We start from the raw sequence: 17,277 nt of genomic DNA, 5'->3' as shown, positions 1-17,277 counted from the left end.
TCTTCAAGGTATTTGCTGTAAGCAAAGGTAAGTGTTACACAGGACTGGACTTTTCTCCTTCTTCTAGGTATATGCTATGAACAAAGGTAAGTGATACACAAGGCTGGACTTCTCTTCCTTTTTCTAGGTACGGGCTGTAAGCAAAGGTGAGTGTTACACAAAACTGGACTTTTCCTCCCGGTTTACTCGAAGGCAGTGGACTTATCAACAAGGAGGTTGTACACAAAGTGTTTCGACTTACAGTCTCCAAGGGCAGGGGAAAAGATGTAGAGAACAGCAGTGCAGAGCCGAACGCTTCCCTGATTCTTCCTCCACTCACAGCGTCGGACTTACAGAACAGGGGCAAACCTTTGAAGTGGCTCCACACAAAGGTAGTTATCTTCCCGCAGCCGTCAGCCCAATCGCCCCTTGGTACAAGTATTAGTCGTAAATCAGTCTACTCACTTCAACCTTCCAAATGCTTCACCACTGCTCATCCACTCTTCAAGGGAAAAGTATACTCGCTGCACACTCAAGAAAGTCCCACGTTATAGGATGCCTCGGTCCACACTCCACCGTTTCCCAACAGCTGACTCTCCTCACAACTCCACTGGCCTCGAATGGCTTCTATCAAGATAAACACAGCACGACACTGCAAGCTGTAAAGTGTACACACACAAATGAAGACAAGACTCACCCACAGCACTGCACACACACTCAGTGAATTATGGACAAAGCCAAACACGGCCCGGGCCGCCGTGGGGTGGTTTAGACGATTTTTCCTGGCGAAGGGGACGAGATGAAAGGAAAAACGAACGCGTGACTTTCTCCGGCGGCGATCCAGATATCCTACGGCTCGCCCACACTTCCCTCTCTGGTGGGGCCGAAATGCTACGTAGCAACTCACAACACAGGGTCAGAGGATACCTTTTTGTATTCACAATATACACCACCGGCTGTGAGCTTACTCACGTGTGTCTCTACTTCCAAGACAGTTCCCCGGCTCGCCCACGCTTCCTTCTTCGATGGGGCCGCAAAACTTCGTAACACTCAGGACACAAAATCAGATAATACTTCAACATCCACAATACACATCACCAACTGGATTGCTACTCACGTGTATCTCTGCTTATAGTAACGCTTTCCGACTCGCCCACGTTTCTCTCTTAAATGGGGCCGCTACACTTTGTAACACTCAGGACACAAGATCAGGTAATACTTCAATGTCCACAATACACAACATAGGCTGAAATGTTACTCACGTATATCTTCTACTTCCAGAATGGATTCCCGGCTCGCCCACGTTTTCTCTCTCTCTCTCCAGTGGGGCCGTAATGCTACGGAGCTTCTCACAACACAGTATTAGGTAATACTTCAATGTCCACAATACACAACATAGGCTGAAATGTTACTCACGTATATCTTCTACTTCCAGAATGGATTCCCGGATCGCCCACGTTTTCTCTCTCTCTCCAGTGGGGCCGTAATACTACGGAGCTTCTCACAACACAGTATCAGGTAATACTTTGCTTAGTCGTTCCCCATGGGCAGAATTCGGTCTACTCACACTTAATGTGGCTTCCGGCTATCCGCATTGAAGACCGCAACCGTCCTCAACTTAGCTGTCTTAGCAATTTGCTTAGCGATCCTCCTTCACTCCGTTTATCCAACTCCAATTCCTTCGTAGTAGTCACAGCATAGCAGCCCAACAGCACAACACAACACAGCAGCACAGACAAAGCACAGCGCAAAAAAAACCTCTCCTCTTTCTGTGGTGCTCCGCTATATAATAAACCACAACTCCTTCCTTTAGCTTCTCTCGGGCCCGCACTCTTTCCGTTCACTTATAAAGTGATCCCCGGATCAACGGCGCCCTCGGCGCTTCGCAGGAAGTCTGGGATTATGGTCCGCCTTAGGCGGAGCGGAGCTCACCCCGGAAATCTCTCTTCTCAACCTCACCCGCCCTCTATCCTGTGTTTCTCAAGTTCCTTTTATTCTCCTCTCCTCCTTCTCTTCAGCCAATCAATAATCGCTGTGTTGATTCCCCACACCTGTGCCTCATCAGGCTACATTCGTCCCTAGAAAACTACAGGAAGTAAAAGGGTGTTTTTAAGATGTTTTTAAGACTGGGTCTGGACATGCGTGTTTGACGCGTCTCGAGATACGCTGAACTGCATATGACATCAATAACATTACCATGCGTGATTCAAAAACAAACAGATAATTCTGCGCCAAACCGCCGATCCGCGCAATGAACGACATCCCGCCGATCCCGTGAACCCGGCCACACCTCACATCACTGAGGCACTATGGTTTGAAAGGATGACGTGATTTTCGGAAATACAGTCGGTCAAGGGCAAAATCTACATCGCCGTCAAAAGTTCAATGGGTTATCATCTCATATTTAAACATCAAAGAAATACCAGAGAGCCATACGAGAATAACATTACATCTTGACTGAGAACAGGTAAGGGGACGACACGACGCAGCTAATCGCTAAAATGATAGCAAAAGACTTAAAGCTGCTTAATGTTATGAAGCTTGAGCTTTGACTGGACGTGTTTAAAAGTGCGCTGTTTATGATGCACATCCACAAAGGGAGTTAAACTTTCTGTACATAACTTAGTTAAAAACGTAACTTAGTTGAAGTCTTGCATTTTATGCAGATAGATGCACGTTGTACATTTATGTTGTATAAAGGCTTAATATTATGTAAAGTGCGTCATAGAGAAAGTGCTTCAGTTTGTGTTACTTAACCCTTTAGTTTCACTTCATCACGCAGCTATTCATATAAGAGGTTTCTGTTTAAAACATTTAATTCATTAATATTCTAGTATGTGTTCATTGTTCTGTCATAGTTTCTTCAAAATTAAGTTTTATTTGAGTGTTCTTAATAAAAATATTTTCATTTTCACCATGACGTATACGCCCCGCCCCCAGTTAATCGAGTACTCGTTCTTCAGACCTATGGATTAATCGAAATGAAAAAATTACATAAATGCACATCCCTAATATTGATGTCTCTGCTCGTTCACTTCAATTGCGAGGGTATGGCGATCTCAGCTCATTATAGATAATGAAGTAACAGGAGAAAGACTGTACCAATTTGGTCGCACATGCGCCCTAATTTCTCAATGGTGTGCACCAGCCGTTCAACGGATTAAAAGTCTCTACAACTCTGTTTTTGAAAGTCTCCCTTTGGTTCAATAACAAGCACACATTTGGTCCATGTCGTGGTATAACTCAATCAGACAGAGTGGATGTAGCCGCAGATGTCAAGCCCCGGTCCCGGCATTAGGTAATGAACCACATACAATCGAGTCCAAGCCGGAGCATAATTCTTATAAAGAAAAACGTCTTGAACGTAAACCCAAAGTACAGCAATGTTAAATTGACAAAAAGTTTATTCTTTTATTATACTCACAAATTTCTATTCAGGGTTTTAATCCCTAATTTCTTTGTATCAAACACCTTTCTTTCAAAAGGAAGCTTAAGGTAACCTAAAAATAAGCTTTACCAGTCGAAATTATTCCAAAAACATATCTCATATCCCCAGAGCATCACTGTAAAAAAATTCCGTAGAAATTACAATGTTATTGCAGCTGGGTTGCCGGTAATTTACCGTAGATTTACATTTATGTTATTTACTGGCAAGAGATTGTTCAAAGTGAAATAAATTTTAAATATTAACAAGTCTTTATCTTTACAGAATAAAACTATACAATAACAGCCTCATGCAAAGCATTCTGGGAACCAGAAATCATCATCAACCTTTTTCTGTTTTTTGCTTCAGATTTTGTTTCCCAGAATGTTTTGCTTGATGCTGTTTTTTAGTTTTACTCTGTAAAGACAAAGACTTGTAAATGTTTAATGTTCATTTAACTTTGAACAAACTCTTGCCAGTAAATAACATCAATGTAAATCTACGGTAAATTACCGGCAACCCAGCTGCAATTTCTACGGAATTTTTTTACAGTGATGTTAACAACACGTGAAACATTAATGTTATACAGAAGAGCAAGTAACATGTTAGATTAGCCCACCATTAAAACACAACTAATAAAGGGATTTATTATAAAAGTTACTTTAAAACATCAAAAGTCGAGTGCTTTAAACAACCTTGCGTTATCTGGTGTGTCTTCTGATCACAAAATGAGATTTTTTACAGAATGAGACTATTTTACACAACTATTTTATAGGGGTGTCCTCGACTAAGGATTTACATATTCGAATCAGAATTGTCGAATCTTTCCATAGTCGACCGATAGTCGAATCATCTATTTGTGTGCATGGGTTGGGAGGGGGCCAGACCAGGAACAAATTGGTAACTTTTATTTTCTTTCACAAGCAGCACACATAAACAACTTTCTGATAAAGTGACCAAAACTGTCTTTCAAGTAATAAACGAAGACAAAACTGACGATGCATTTATATATATATATATATATATATATATATATATATATATATATATATATATATATATATATATATATATATATTATAAGGTCAAATGTAAGGCAACATTTGTTTAATTATTCCTCATAACATTTTAAAGCCACGATCTACAGAGCATCACACAAAAATACATTTTGATAACTAAACCTAAAAAAAATAACAAAGGTGATCCTGCCTTGGAAACTCCGGCTACAATTAAGTGTTTTTATTTAATTTGGAGATAGCGCGTCAAAGCAGTCATGACCACAAAAAAACCCGACAAATGAGAAATGACAAATAATTTGTGATTGTGACTGTAAATGATAAAAACTAATCTTTATATACAATTCATTAAACTTTAATTTATAACAAGAAAAACACTGAAATTAATGATTTTATAGACACTACGCGTTATTATTTAGCACAGAAATACCTGCTTGCTTGCTTTGACTTTGATCATCTCTGTATTCACTTTAGATACAAAAAGACCGGATGATATTATTTATTTCAGGAATCTCTTTGCTATCATTTGAAAGTGAACACCGACCGACCATATTATTAAATCACAAGAAAGACATTCGTGTCAGGCAGAAATAGGTTCGGTGCAGATACTAGTTTCCGTTTCATCACCGAAAAAAAAAAAAACGGCTTACCCGTTTTGACAAGATAACCACTATGTTTTAAATACATTTTAAAAACGTATACTCGTCGAAAAACATCCGGTTTTTAATGTTTAGTTTGATGAACTCCTAAATATGAGATGCAGAGCACCTAGCCCGTTCAGCTAAATTACATGCGCAAGCATGGCCAGCACGCAATAGCGCAACATCGATACAACGAAAAGCTATCCAAAATTTACATACTTAAATTAGATCAGAATTTACTTTTATAATAAATAATTTTTTAAAAATAAAATAAGGTCAGAAGTAACAAAGTGCAGAACAAATATGCAAAATGCCTCAAGTGCACGGAAACAAAACGCAAGCCAAATAGTTAAATCAGATAACCCAAAGTGATTTATAAATAAAATAAAATATCGAAATTATTAAAAGAACGAAAGGCATAATATAATTTGCCAGCTTTGTCTTTTAAATGTAGAAACAAAGAGGCAATGGTTTATTAAAAACCTCTTATGGACGTGTAGCCCGGTCACAGGGGTTGTTGGATTTATTAACGCATTTTAAAAATATTTATTGAAAGCTGCTACTTCACATATTATTTGCAGCATTATCATAATATGCTGTATATTAATATATTGTGAGAAAGCTGTTATATGTGAAATCAGATCATGTGTGCAGCCATATACGGCCAAAATTGAATTATCCTCATTTCATAACACATCTGCGACGATTCGACTGTGAGATTGGTAGTCGAATCAGGCTTCTCCTATCGATGCATCGAATCTTCGACTATTCGGGGTCACCCCTACTATTTTATGCTATTTATGCTTGATTAGCATAGCATTATAAATATACAGTATTGTTATAAAATACCCGACATAGATAATCCCTATATCATCTCAAATGTGTTTATTGTCTCCATGCTTTAAAAAATTACAACATCTTCCTTTGCGTGTTATTGAATAATACGGCTATCTCCACGGTACACTACGGCTGCGTCCGAAAACTCGTAATTGCTGCCTTCTGAGGCAGCTTTCCAAGGCAGGAAGGCATCAAGGCATGTCCGAATTCAATGTTAGGTTTACTTCCTGTCTCCTGAGATACCTATGCGTGGGCTTCCAATAAGAATGTGATTGGTCGAGCCTGGTCGATTTCGGAAAAATAAAATGGCGGCCAAGGAAGCGACACAAATTTAGTGTAAATAAAGGTAGATTTTCACTTTTTACACCTTTTAATTGCATTTCTAGCGAGAAATTAGTATTGTACTTTTCAAATATGTGATTAGATATCACAAAGGCGCTCTCTGTTTATATTTCAAACACGTTGCCTTTGAAGTGTGTCCGAAAGCCTTTCTCTGAACTGCCTTCATGCCTCCGAAGTCATTTCCTCATGAGGCAGCGAGGCAACGAGTCACTGCCTTGAGTTTTCGGACGCAGCCTACGTCTTCTTCATTAAGTTGTCATAATGAGACAACCAGCAAATTGCAATCCTGCAATGACGATAATGTAATGTTTTAAATGTATATTTATTAATTGGGTTCTTCTTTGTTTATTTGTTTAAATTACTTTAATATAATACAGTTCAAAGAAAAAGTATGTGAGCCCTTTGGGTTTACTTGGATTTCTTCATAAATTGGTCATAAAATGATCTTCATCTAAGTCACAACAATAGAGAAACACAGTCTGCTTAAACTAATACCGCACAAACATTATATGTTTTCATGTTTTTATTGAACACAACATGTTAACATTCATAGTGCAGGGTGGAAAAAGTATGTGAAACCCTAGGCTAATGACTTCTCCAAGAGCTAATTGGAGCCAGGAGTCAGCCAACCTGGGGTCCAATCAATGTGATGAGATTGGATGTGTTGATTAAAGCTGCCCTGTCCAATAAAAATCACACACCAGTTTTGAGTTTGCTGTTCTGAAGAAGCATTGTCTGATATAATAATAATAATAATAATATGTTTATTTTCTATAGCACCTTTTCAATGCTCAAGGACGCTTTACAAAGAAAGTTAGAATACAACAGACATTCAACACTTAAATAGAACATAGAAATAGGTACAGTAGTAGTCATTTGCTACAGACCAAAACATCAGCAATTGCAGTTGCACATTGCAAAGTATTATATACAAGACAAAAAGCAGAAGAATTAGAAGACATACATTATGACTGGTAGGACTGAGCAAAGAGATGCGTTTTAAGATTTGACTTGAATTCTTGAAGTGATGTTATTGTTCTAAGGGCCAGGGGCAGTGAGTTCCATAGCTTGGGAGCAAAAACAGAGAAAGACATGCCACCCATAGGTAAAAGTCGGAATCTGGGTACACACAGAAGCTCGCCATCTGAAGATCGAAGAGAAAGAGGAGGAGTATAGGGAGAGAGTAATTCAGAAAGGTAGGGTGGAGCAAGACCATTGAGGGCTTTAAAGGTAAGGAGGAGTATTTTGAATGTAATACGAGAGAGCACAGGTAGCCAGTGAAGATGGTAAAGGACAGGGGTGATATGAGAAGAGCGTTTAGTGAAAGTAAGCATTCTTGCAGCAGAGTTTTGAATATACTGCAAGCGGGAGATAGACTGTGCTGTTAAACCATAAAATAGTGAGTTGCAATAATCAATGCGTGATGTGTCAAAGGCATGAACCAGTGTCTCGGCATCTTTTTGAGCGAATGTTATAAATTCAGCAAAGTTGGAAAAATGCAGCTTTAGTGAGGCTACTAATGTAGGGGGGTGATTCTCACGAAACCATTGAAACACCACGGCACTAATGATTTTAGATATAAAATGTGTAATATAGTAATATTAAAAAGCCTCAGAATTAACACAATACTGTGTTCTACCTTGCACAATGTGTGATTTCAACATAAGAATTTATAATTTGTCAATTTTATCTCATTTTCTGCTGAAATTCTCATTACCGCAATGCGTCCGGCTGTGTTTGAACATGCGTTATGCTGTAATTTAAACATATTAAAACAAAAATATTTAGAAAAAAAATAAATTGATGTTTTTCTTGACTACTTTAGATGACAGAAAAATAATTTACTGAATATTCATGTATAATAATAATGAAGAAAAATTAGGAAATTGATGTGTCCATGCCTGATGTTCTCATCCTCCGAAACACTTTTTGAGAACAGTTTAAGCACACATACAGAATTTTAATAAAGTTTGATTTTGAGTGACCAAGCACATGGACCAGTTACTTCAAGATGGCTACCAGGTAAGATCATCTCTTTATATCTTTCCAGTTAAATTTGAAATATTCTCTTGTCAGAATGCTTACACGACATTTTGATTATCATTACCGAAACAGGTAGTTTTCTACATTTCGAAAATTGTTTGATTTACAATTTTTTATGAAAATGTTCTTTATTAAAGTCTAATTATGTGCACTGAATAAAAAATGAGCAAAGCCTACGTGGCTTCTCTATTTTTAGCAAAACATACTGGGGTACCTCATCCTCCGCAACACCATTCTCATATACCGCAACCATTTAATAGCAGTTGCGGTAAAGATAACTTCTGTTTCGGAAATGAGAATTTAAGCATATTGTGTATTACATTTAAATATCTCTTATGAATTTAATATAAATTTAAAATGTGATAACTGTTGATATTGTGCTTTATGATGCTTCATTGTAGACAGTCAGCAAGTGAGAAAAAAAGCTTTAGCAAAGGCCATGTTGACAAAGTTCAGGGAGAAACTTAACAGCAACCCAGAATGGCTCAAGGAGTACAGAAGGAAGGAGAGAGAGAGGTTAGGTTTGGAGATGTTACTAGCAGGTGTAATTAGCAAAAAACACACTACAGTTTTAGGAAATGTACATGACACACACACACAACACAACACAACAAGTCTATACTATATGATGATGTGTACATTAATTTTTTTCTCCCATGTTGTGAGACTAATTTAATGTTATTTCCACTTTCAGGTATCAAAAACAACCTAGCGATGGCACGCCACACATCTAGGCGCTGCAACAGCAGTTGGATCACAAGATCCACAAAGTTGGATCCCATGCGTGCCAGCATCTCAGCTACCTGCGACCGCACAACGCGCGCTGTCTGCAGGGTCAGATTGCTGCCTGGGGGCAAGGGACAAAGGGAGACTAAAGGCAGCACCTCCTTTCTGCGCAGTGCGTGAGTCACAGACACCAGAGAGGATGGCCTAAAAGAGCCCGGCGCTGTGACAAAGCGGGTTGCTGCGCAATTCATTAGGACTGTGCGTTAACCCTTTCCGCCTCTGCTGTCTTCGCAGCATGTGGGTCGTGTTCGAGAGTGGGGGGGGGGCGTGTTGTAGACGCTTATGTGAGGACGGGCCCTGGGGCGAGCAACACAAAACCAACTGAGGAGAAAAATGCTCTGTTTTTGAGCGGCTTCGTCCCGGACGGCAGTCCCCCAGGACCCAGTTTCTGCATCATATACTGGAGGATTTGTGCCAGGGATTCTTGTGATGCACCACTGGTTCTGGTCCATGAGACACAGGGCGGTGAGGTAGGAAGTGGCTCATAGCCTTAGAGCTCTTCACCGCTTCCGAGAAATGCTCCGTGATTGTGCCCACCGTGTCGCCAAACAGGCCGGATGGAGAAACAGACGTGACTGTGCATGACCACCATGAGTGGTCTTCGTGGCCCTTAGCGTGAAATCCGTAGCCCTTCTCAGATCCCTGAAGGTATTTAGATCCATTCTGCCCTCATCCAGAGCCTTAAGCACCTGCGCCTAAAAGATCTGTAGGACCACCATAGTGTGCAATGCAGACAGAGCCTCTCTCGGCGCGGGTATGCTTTCTCGGACAGGTGTGCTGTCACGAGGCTTCACTACCCACAAAGCTGTGCCACACCATCCAAGGAAGTGGACAAGGGGCAGAGGTGAGCAGCCACAGCGTCCTTGATGGGGGGAATACACAGGTAGCCTACCTAAGAAAAAAAATGGGGGGAGGGGTAGCCCACGCTTTGGTGACTTTCCTCCGAGCATCAGCGGGGCAGCCTGAGTGAAGAAAACAAAAGTCAAGCTTGCTTCTCTGTGGTTCTTGTGGGGTGCTCCACCCAATCTCCAAGTCCTGCACGGCTTTGAAGAGAATGCGCACCAGTTCCTTTTAGAAGGATGGCTGTGTGTCTGATGCACCACGTGGAGCCTGGTCCCAGTCTCCGTCCAATGCTGTCAGAGACATCTCATCTTCCTCCGCCGGAAACCCAAAGGAAACAGACCTGGTGGCTCCCGGTTCAGGACACAGGCTCTCGGCGACAAACTGAACCGGTTGAGCGAGGGGAGGACGACCACCAGCGGCTCTTTGCCGGCAGTGGGACACTGCAGTAAGAAACCTCCAAGGGCGATGTTGAGCCGGGTCCTGAGCACCTTCATAGGGAGATCCTCACAATAAGGGACACCCTGAGCCAACAATTGCCGCCTTTGAGTGTAGAAGCCCCAAGCAGAGCACACAGAGCTCCTGTGAATTGGGTGGGTCGATCAGACCTCCGCACCACAAGCAGATTTGCGACATCCCGGAACAGAGAGAGGGCTGCTTACATTTCAACCTGAATTCAATTTTGCTGCCTATGAAGTCTGTCCTAAAGCATTTCTCGGAACTGCCATTATGCAGCCAAAGTCATTGTCTCATAAGGCAGCGAGGGAACAAGTCAGCTGTCTAAACTTTCGGATACAGCCTCTCTCTCTCTCTCTCTCTCTCTCTCTCTCTCTCTCTCTCATCAAAACAGATACAGAATGGTCAAATGTCAGAAGACCAAATCATATCCAGCAAGGAAATATTTTTCATCTTATTTACACAAATGTTTTGTGATATCCAGCTGACATTAGCTGGCCATTTCTCAATCCGATGGCTGCAGCCTTCAGAGCTCGCATTTGTAGGCAGCATTATGTCATCAAGACCATCTTATTTCAGTATGTTAAATGCATAAATGGGGACTTAAATATGACACAAAGGAATATTAATATAAGCCTTCCTTGTTAGGGTGGGGGAAAACAGGCAAATGGATCCCAGTGCGGATAACAGAAAATGTTTATTTAACAGATAATGAATGTAAACAGACAATGGCACGTCTGGGCGCAAAGGCCACTCCGAGGCAGACGGCTGGGGCGAGGAGCACACACAGACACTGGGGAGACAAGCCACACACGTTCGGGCTCCGGCCAGACAAACGAACGGTGGGAGAGAGTATAGTACAACAGTTAATTAAATCCACAACACCACAAAATGTTCCACTGCTTACTGACGGGGTAAATGATCCTCTGAGGGAAGACAGGGTGAGATGAAGATGGAGAAAACAGTCTCTATAACAGTCAGCGATCACAGAAACAGTATCTAGAGAATGATTCCTGGGCAGCAGAGAGCACAGAATAAGGGAAACAATAAATGAACAAACTAGACGTATCAAAAGCACACAACAAGACAGGACTAGAAACTAGCAAAGCTAGTAGCTGGCGAGTACATACACAGTACTGACTTTGACAATACCAAAACCACGTTCTCCCACACAAAACATTGTACTGTTAGAACCCTGCCATACAAAACTAAATATAATTACCAACAAGATTATGGCAGAGTCCTAACATTCCTGTTCTCATGTTTTGTCTTTAATATTTTTTTCAAAGACTACACAATAAAACAGTTTTGAACTTGAACGCATGATGCTGTAAATATTATCAGACTTTCTACTTTAAATTTTTTTTTTTAACAAAATCTCAGGCTAGTATACGTATTCTCATTACCGAAATAATTAACCTCATTTCCGAAACCTATGTATCATTACCGCAACAGATGCTTATTAAATGTTAATTTCATTAATAGAAGCATAATACTTTGATTTTAAATGCTTGTGCAGAATCTCCAAATTATGTTCTTTCAGGTTTGCCATGTCATTTTGAAAATGTGTCAGGTTTCTTCGAAATATAAAAAAAAAAATAGTTGTAAATTGTGGAAGGTGTTGCGGTATATGAGCTAAATAAAACAAAATAAAAAAACCGTTAAATTTAAAATAAATATTATTTCAGAATTTCAATTTACTGTGCATGACTATTAATAAATCAATTTTTAAAAAATGTGAAAATATATTAGCTTTTCTAACAGTGTTGATGTTTTCTGACTGTTGCGGTAATTTTTTAGGACTTATTTTTGAAATTATGTTACAAAAAGTGTTAAATGATAAGTATCCCATATACTTCAGACTTTGTTTCTAATGTCTGGTGGAAAAAAAAGTAAATTTAAGCAATTTTTACATTTTCATGCTTGACATTTTTACAACCAAGTTTTCGTGAGAATCACCCAGGGATCTAAGGAGAGGGAGGGGTCTAGTGATACCTAGATTTTTGATAGTGACAGATGGGGTAATAGATGTAGCACCGAGATCAAAGCTAGGAGAAACTGTTATGTTTTTTGTTAGGGTTGTGGGGCCGGTTATTAAGATTTCAGTTTTGGTCAGGTTTAGACTTAAAAAATTTGAAGTTAGCCAGGTCTTTAGCTCACTGACACATGCTGAGAGTGATGTGATCTGGTTAATGCAGTCCGGTTGGCAGGCAGTGTAGATCTGAATATCATCAGCATAGCAGTGGTACTGAAAACCCTGATAATTTGGCCAATAGGCAAGATATAAATGATGAATAGTAATGGTCCAACAACTGACCCTTGAGGAACACCTTTTCTGAGTATGACAGTTGGTGATTTGTATTTGTGCATAGAAATAAAAATAAATATTGATGTGAACCATGCCTCGCACAAAAGAGCTCTCGGAAGACCTACGATCAAGAATTGTTGACTTACATAAAGCTGGAAAGGGCTACAAAAGTATATCTAAAAGCCTTGATGTCCATGTGTCCACGGTAAGACAGATTGTCTACAAATGGAGAAAGTTCAGCACTGTTGCTACACTCCCTAGGCGTGGTCGTCCTGTAAAGATGACTGCAAGAGCACAGCGCAGAATGCTCAATGAGGTGAAGAAGAATCCTAGAGGGTCAGCTAAAGACTTACAGAAATCTCTGGCACATGCTAACATTTTTGTTGACAAATCTACAATAAGGAAAACATTAAACAAGAATGGACTTCATGGGAGGACACCACGGAGGAAGCCACTGCTGTCCAAAAAAACATTGCAGCACGTTTGAAGTTTTCAAAAGAGCACCTGGATGTTCCACAGCACTACTGGCAAAACATTCTGTGGACAGATGAAAAGAAAATTGAGTTGTTTGGAAAGAACATACAACGCTATGTGTGGAGCACAAAAGGCACAGCACACCAACATCAAAACCTCATCCCAACTGTGAAATATGGTGGAGGGGGCATCATGGTTTGGGGCTGCTTTGCTGCCTCAGGCCCTGGACAGATTACTGTCATCGATGGAAAAATGAATTCCAAAGTTTAGACTATCTGTCCGCGAACTGAAGCTTAACAGAGGATGGACGATGCAACAGGACAACGACCCAAACCATAGAAGTAAATCAACAACAGAATGGCTTCAACAGAACAAAATACGCCTTCTGGAGTGGCCCAGTCAGAGTCCTGACCTCAACCCGATTGAGATGCTGTGGCATGACCTCAAGAGAGCGATTCACACAAGACATCCCAAGAATATTGCTGAACTGAAACACTTTTGTAAAGAGGAATGGTCCAAAATTTCTCCTGACCGTTGTGCAGGTCTGATCTGCAACTACAGGAAACGTTTGGTTGAGGTTATTGCTGCCAAAGGAGGGTTAACCAGTTATTAAACCCAAAGGTTCACATACTTTTTCCACCCTGCACTATGAATGTTTACATGTTGTGTTCAATAAAAACGTATAATGTTTGTGCGGTATTAGTTTAAGCAGACTGTGTTTCTCTATTGTTGTGACTTAGATGAAGATCAGAACACATTTTATGACCAATTTATGAAGAAATCCAAGTAAGCCCAAAGGGTTCACATACTTTTTCTTTCAACTGTATATTTAAAATTTTAATGGGAAATCAAATTTAAATGACTAATCATAAATTAATAAAAAAGAAAAACATATTTGGTACAAGTTGGTAAAAGTTGGTACTATCAAATTGATAAATGGTTCCTACAAATTGCTGCTATAATTAATCTAAAAATAGTTTGAAGGGAAATGGCATCTGATTAAAGAAACCAAATAAATATATACGGTACAATGCAATAATCCATAATAATAAATAAACAGAGATAATAAACAACAAATAATAATAATCTAAACTATAATATAAAATGCAGAAGGCATTTCCGAGTGGGACGAGTCCTAACTAAATATGAAAAATAATATGTCATTATGCACAAATTATTAAAACATTAAAAAAGTAATTGAACAATAATGTAAAATATTATAAAAAATATTAGTGCACATCAGCTTAAGATCATTAGCCTAAACAAGCTTCTGCTACAAATGCGAGTCAAACTATTGGTGACATTTCAGCACTTGACAAACGGATAGCGACTCGTAAGTAGCACTTAAAACCCAACTGCAAGCGACTGTTTTCCTTGCATCTTTGGGAAATGCATGTAAATGAACAACGAATGTTCGTTAAGTAGCTCGTAGAAAGCGCTCTTAAGTGCAAAGTTCAATCGTTATCAGGAAACCCAGGCCAGGAGGATTTTTCTCAATGACAGTGACTGAGGGTTATACTTAATTAAATACAAATTCATAACTCCTGACAAAAATGAAGACATTACTGTCACTATAGGATTTCCAAAATACAATAAAGGTCAAAAACTGAATCTTAAGTCTGAACGCTTTTTAATGCCGTATAGTTTTTTGAGGTAAGTACATTTAAACTAACAGTAACTTTGAATTAATGTAAATAAGAACTCTTTAGGATGCCAGCGTCCTTGTGTGGGTTAGGTACAGAGTTGGGTGCTTGTAAAACTGGGGTGTTAAATGCGATGTGGTCAATGTGGCACCTACCTTTTGTTCTGGTGCACCTAATGCAACCAGTGAAAAAAGTTAGTCTCCAGCCCTAATAGACATTCCAAGCATTATGTAGACATTTATCTTTTGTTTGTATGACAAGTATTTGTTAAGTTAAAGTTAATTTTTCTGACACATTTCTGAAAGGACATAATTTTGCGAAAAGCAACATTCTGTTTTTATTGGGAGTGGAAAGAAGAAAACTAGACACTTTAACGTTTTAAATGATATATAAATTATAACTGTCCGTGCCGCACACGACCCCAGAGAGTTAAATTAGCTCTACTCACCATATTCTCTCTAGTTTATAATGTGGATCATCTATTAGATCAGAGATCAGCTTAACTCCTGAATCTGTGAGTTTATTCAGCGACAGATCCAGAAATCTCAGGTGTGATGGGTTTGATCTCAGAGCTGAAGTCAGAGCAACACAACCTTCATCTGTGATATCACACCTCATCAACCTGTAGAGAACAGAGACTATGTAAATTATGCAAAATTACAAAGTTTGAACACAAATCTCTAACCTCCATCTCTTCATTTAATGTTCCTCTTTCAATCCCTCAGTAACTGAGACACTGTGTGTTTAAATGTCAAATAAATCCATCACACAGCTGACTATTAGTGTTAGATGTCCTAAACTGAATGAACATTTCTTCATAAATCTGTATTGAGTTCATGACTCACACTTGTAATTCTCATCAGGTACACTGAAAAAAATGGACTTAGTGGGTCTTTGAATTTACATAAAATAAACATGTATATGCAACACAAAATATTTATATTCCTTGTGCAAACATAATTTAATTGATTAGGATTCAAATGTTTTGTTTGAATGTAAAATGAACACATTATTCTCACATTGATTAAAATTGATTGAATTGAATACTTAAAGCAATAAAATTGAGTTTGCACACAAAACGGCACCTCCTGAGCAGCAGATGGCAGTAGAGCTCAATGAAAAGGACGTCAATTGCCATAAAAGAAGAATAAAGATCCTTTGTTTTGGGTGCCAAAATGAAGATTCAACACAGCAGTCAGTCAGAAGAACTCTCTCAGACGGACACCACGTTATTAAAGTAAGTTTTATTATTTATTTATGTTCGCTTTATACGTGATACATCTTCACTAGATAGACTGTTTTTTTACAATATGTAGCCATTGCAATGACTTGTAGTAAAAATTAGTTTGGAGGAGCTTGGTGGAGTAAGTTAACGTTACAGTCAGTCAGGCTCATAAAGAAAAACACAGCGTTTTAAAAACGTCAGATGTTTAACGTTATTTCACGTTTGGTAGTTTTATCTGAGTTGAAAACTATCAGCTTTGAGTTGACTTTTGAGGCACTTTTTACTCAGCTGTTCTGTGGAAATGTGTCAGGGCAAATAAAACGCTAACCAAAAGTTATTCTGTCCAGAGTAACGTTATCCATGTAAGTAATTTACCAGATGATATCAATTGACTACATTAATAATAAGGGCCGGATTAACCATACGGGCAACTGGGCAATTGCCCAGGGGCCCAAGACCTCTAGAGGGTCCAGGGCAGCAAGGGCACGAGCAAAATACTGTATCTGGTAATCTCCCGCTGGCCGCTTCATATTAAAACTGTCAACACGGGTTTTTGCGCTCTACAGAGAAACGCTGCGCTGCCTATGACTTTGAACGTGAGTTGAGAGCGGTTGATTGTCAGTCTCATGTGGACTAACCAATGAAGAGAGGGCCTCAAGTTAAGACCCTCTCCTCATTGGTCAGTCCGCATGAGGTGGGTCAAAGGTTCGCAGAGCGTACGTGATGCAGGCGATGCTACAACAGAAAAAAAGAGACATGGAGAAGCCAAGTAGGAGCGCGAAGCCGAAATTAAAAAAAGGAAAAGGACATCAGAAACGCAGAAAATGTCAAGTATAAACAGTGGTGTAGTCTACGTTATACGCAGGTATCTCCGCGATCCTATCGGCGTATCAAATCAAATTACTTTAGCGGCGCGAAAGTGACTGGGGAGCAGACTGCTGTGGCGCAACAAGAGCCCACTGGCGAGTGACAGCAAAGTACCGCGAGAGCGATTCCAGTTATCACAAGGAGAAATCTGCTTTGAATCGCTCTCGCGGTACTTTGACATCACCAAGAGGTCTGCTTAGCGCCAAATGAAGTCAAACCTGCAGTGAGTGTAGCTGCTCACGCGACACTGTAAACAAAAACAGTCCATGTGGAGAATTGAACGAGTGGATGAGTGCTGTAACATAAAATCCGGAGAGTTAACAACGCACATGTGAGTAAACAACATTTAAATCATCAGTCCAGTTTAATACTTTATCTGGAGGTAAGGATCCAAAA

At 39.7% G+C, this 17,277-nt stretch overlaps 1 protein-coding gene across 5 annotated transcripts in view; it reads right to left on the bottom strand.

The window, feature by feature from the left end:
* Window positions 1-17,277, bottom strand: part of LOC135771664 (protein NLRC3-like) — a 141,527-nt gene that overhangs the window by 4,250 nt on the left and 120,000 nt on the right. For all 5 annotated transcript variants that reach the window (XM_065281994.2, XM_065281995.2, XM_065281993.2 and 2 more), the window contains one exon: window positions 15,238-15,411. In XM_065281994.2, coding sequence (XP_065138066.1) covers window positions 15,238-15,411 — 174 coding nt within the window. The remainder of the gene's footprint in view (window positions 1-15,237; window positions 15,412-17,277) is intronic.

Source organism: Paramisgurnus dabryanus, chromosome 8 (assembly GCF_030506205.2).
Source record: "Paramisgurnus dabryanus chromosome 8, PD_genome_1.1, whole genome shotgun sequence".
NCBI classification, from domain to species: domain Eukaryota; kingdom Metazoa; phylum Chordata; class Actinopteri; order Cypriniformes; family Cobitidae; genus Paramisgurnus; species Paramisgurnus dabryanus.
The sequence above is the reverse complement of the archived record's forward strand: the minus strand, read 5'-3'. Positions and strand labels throughout refer to the sequence as shown.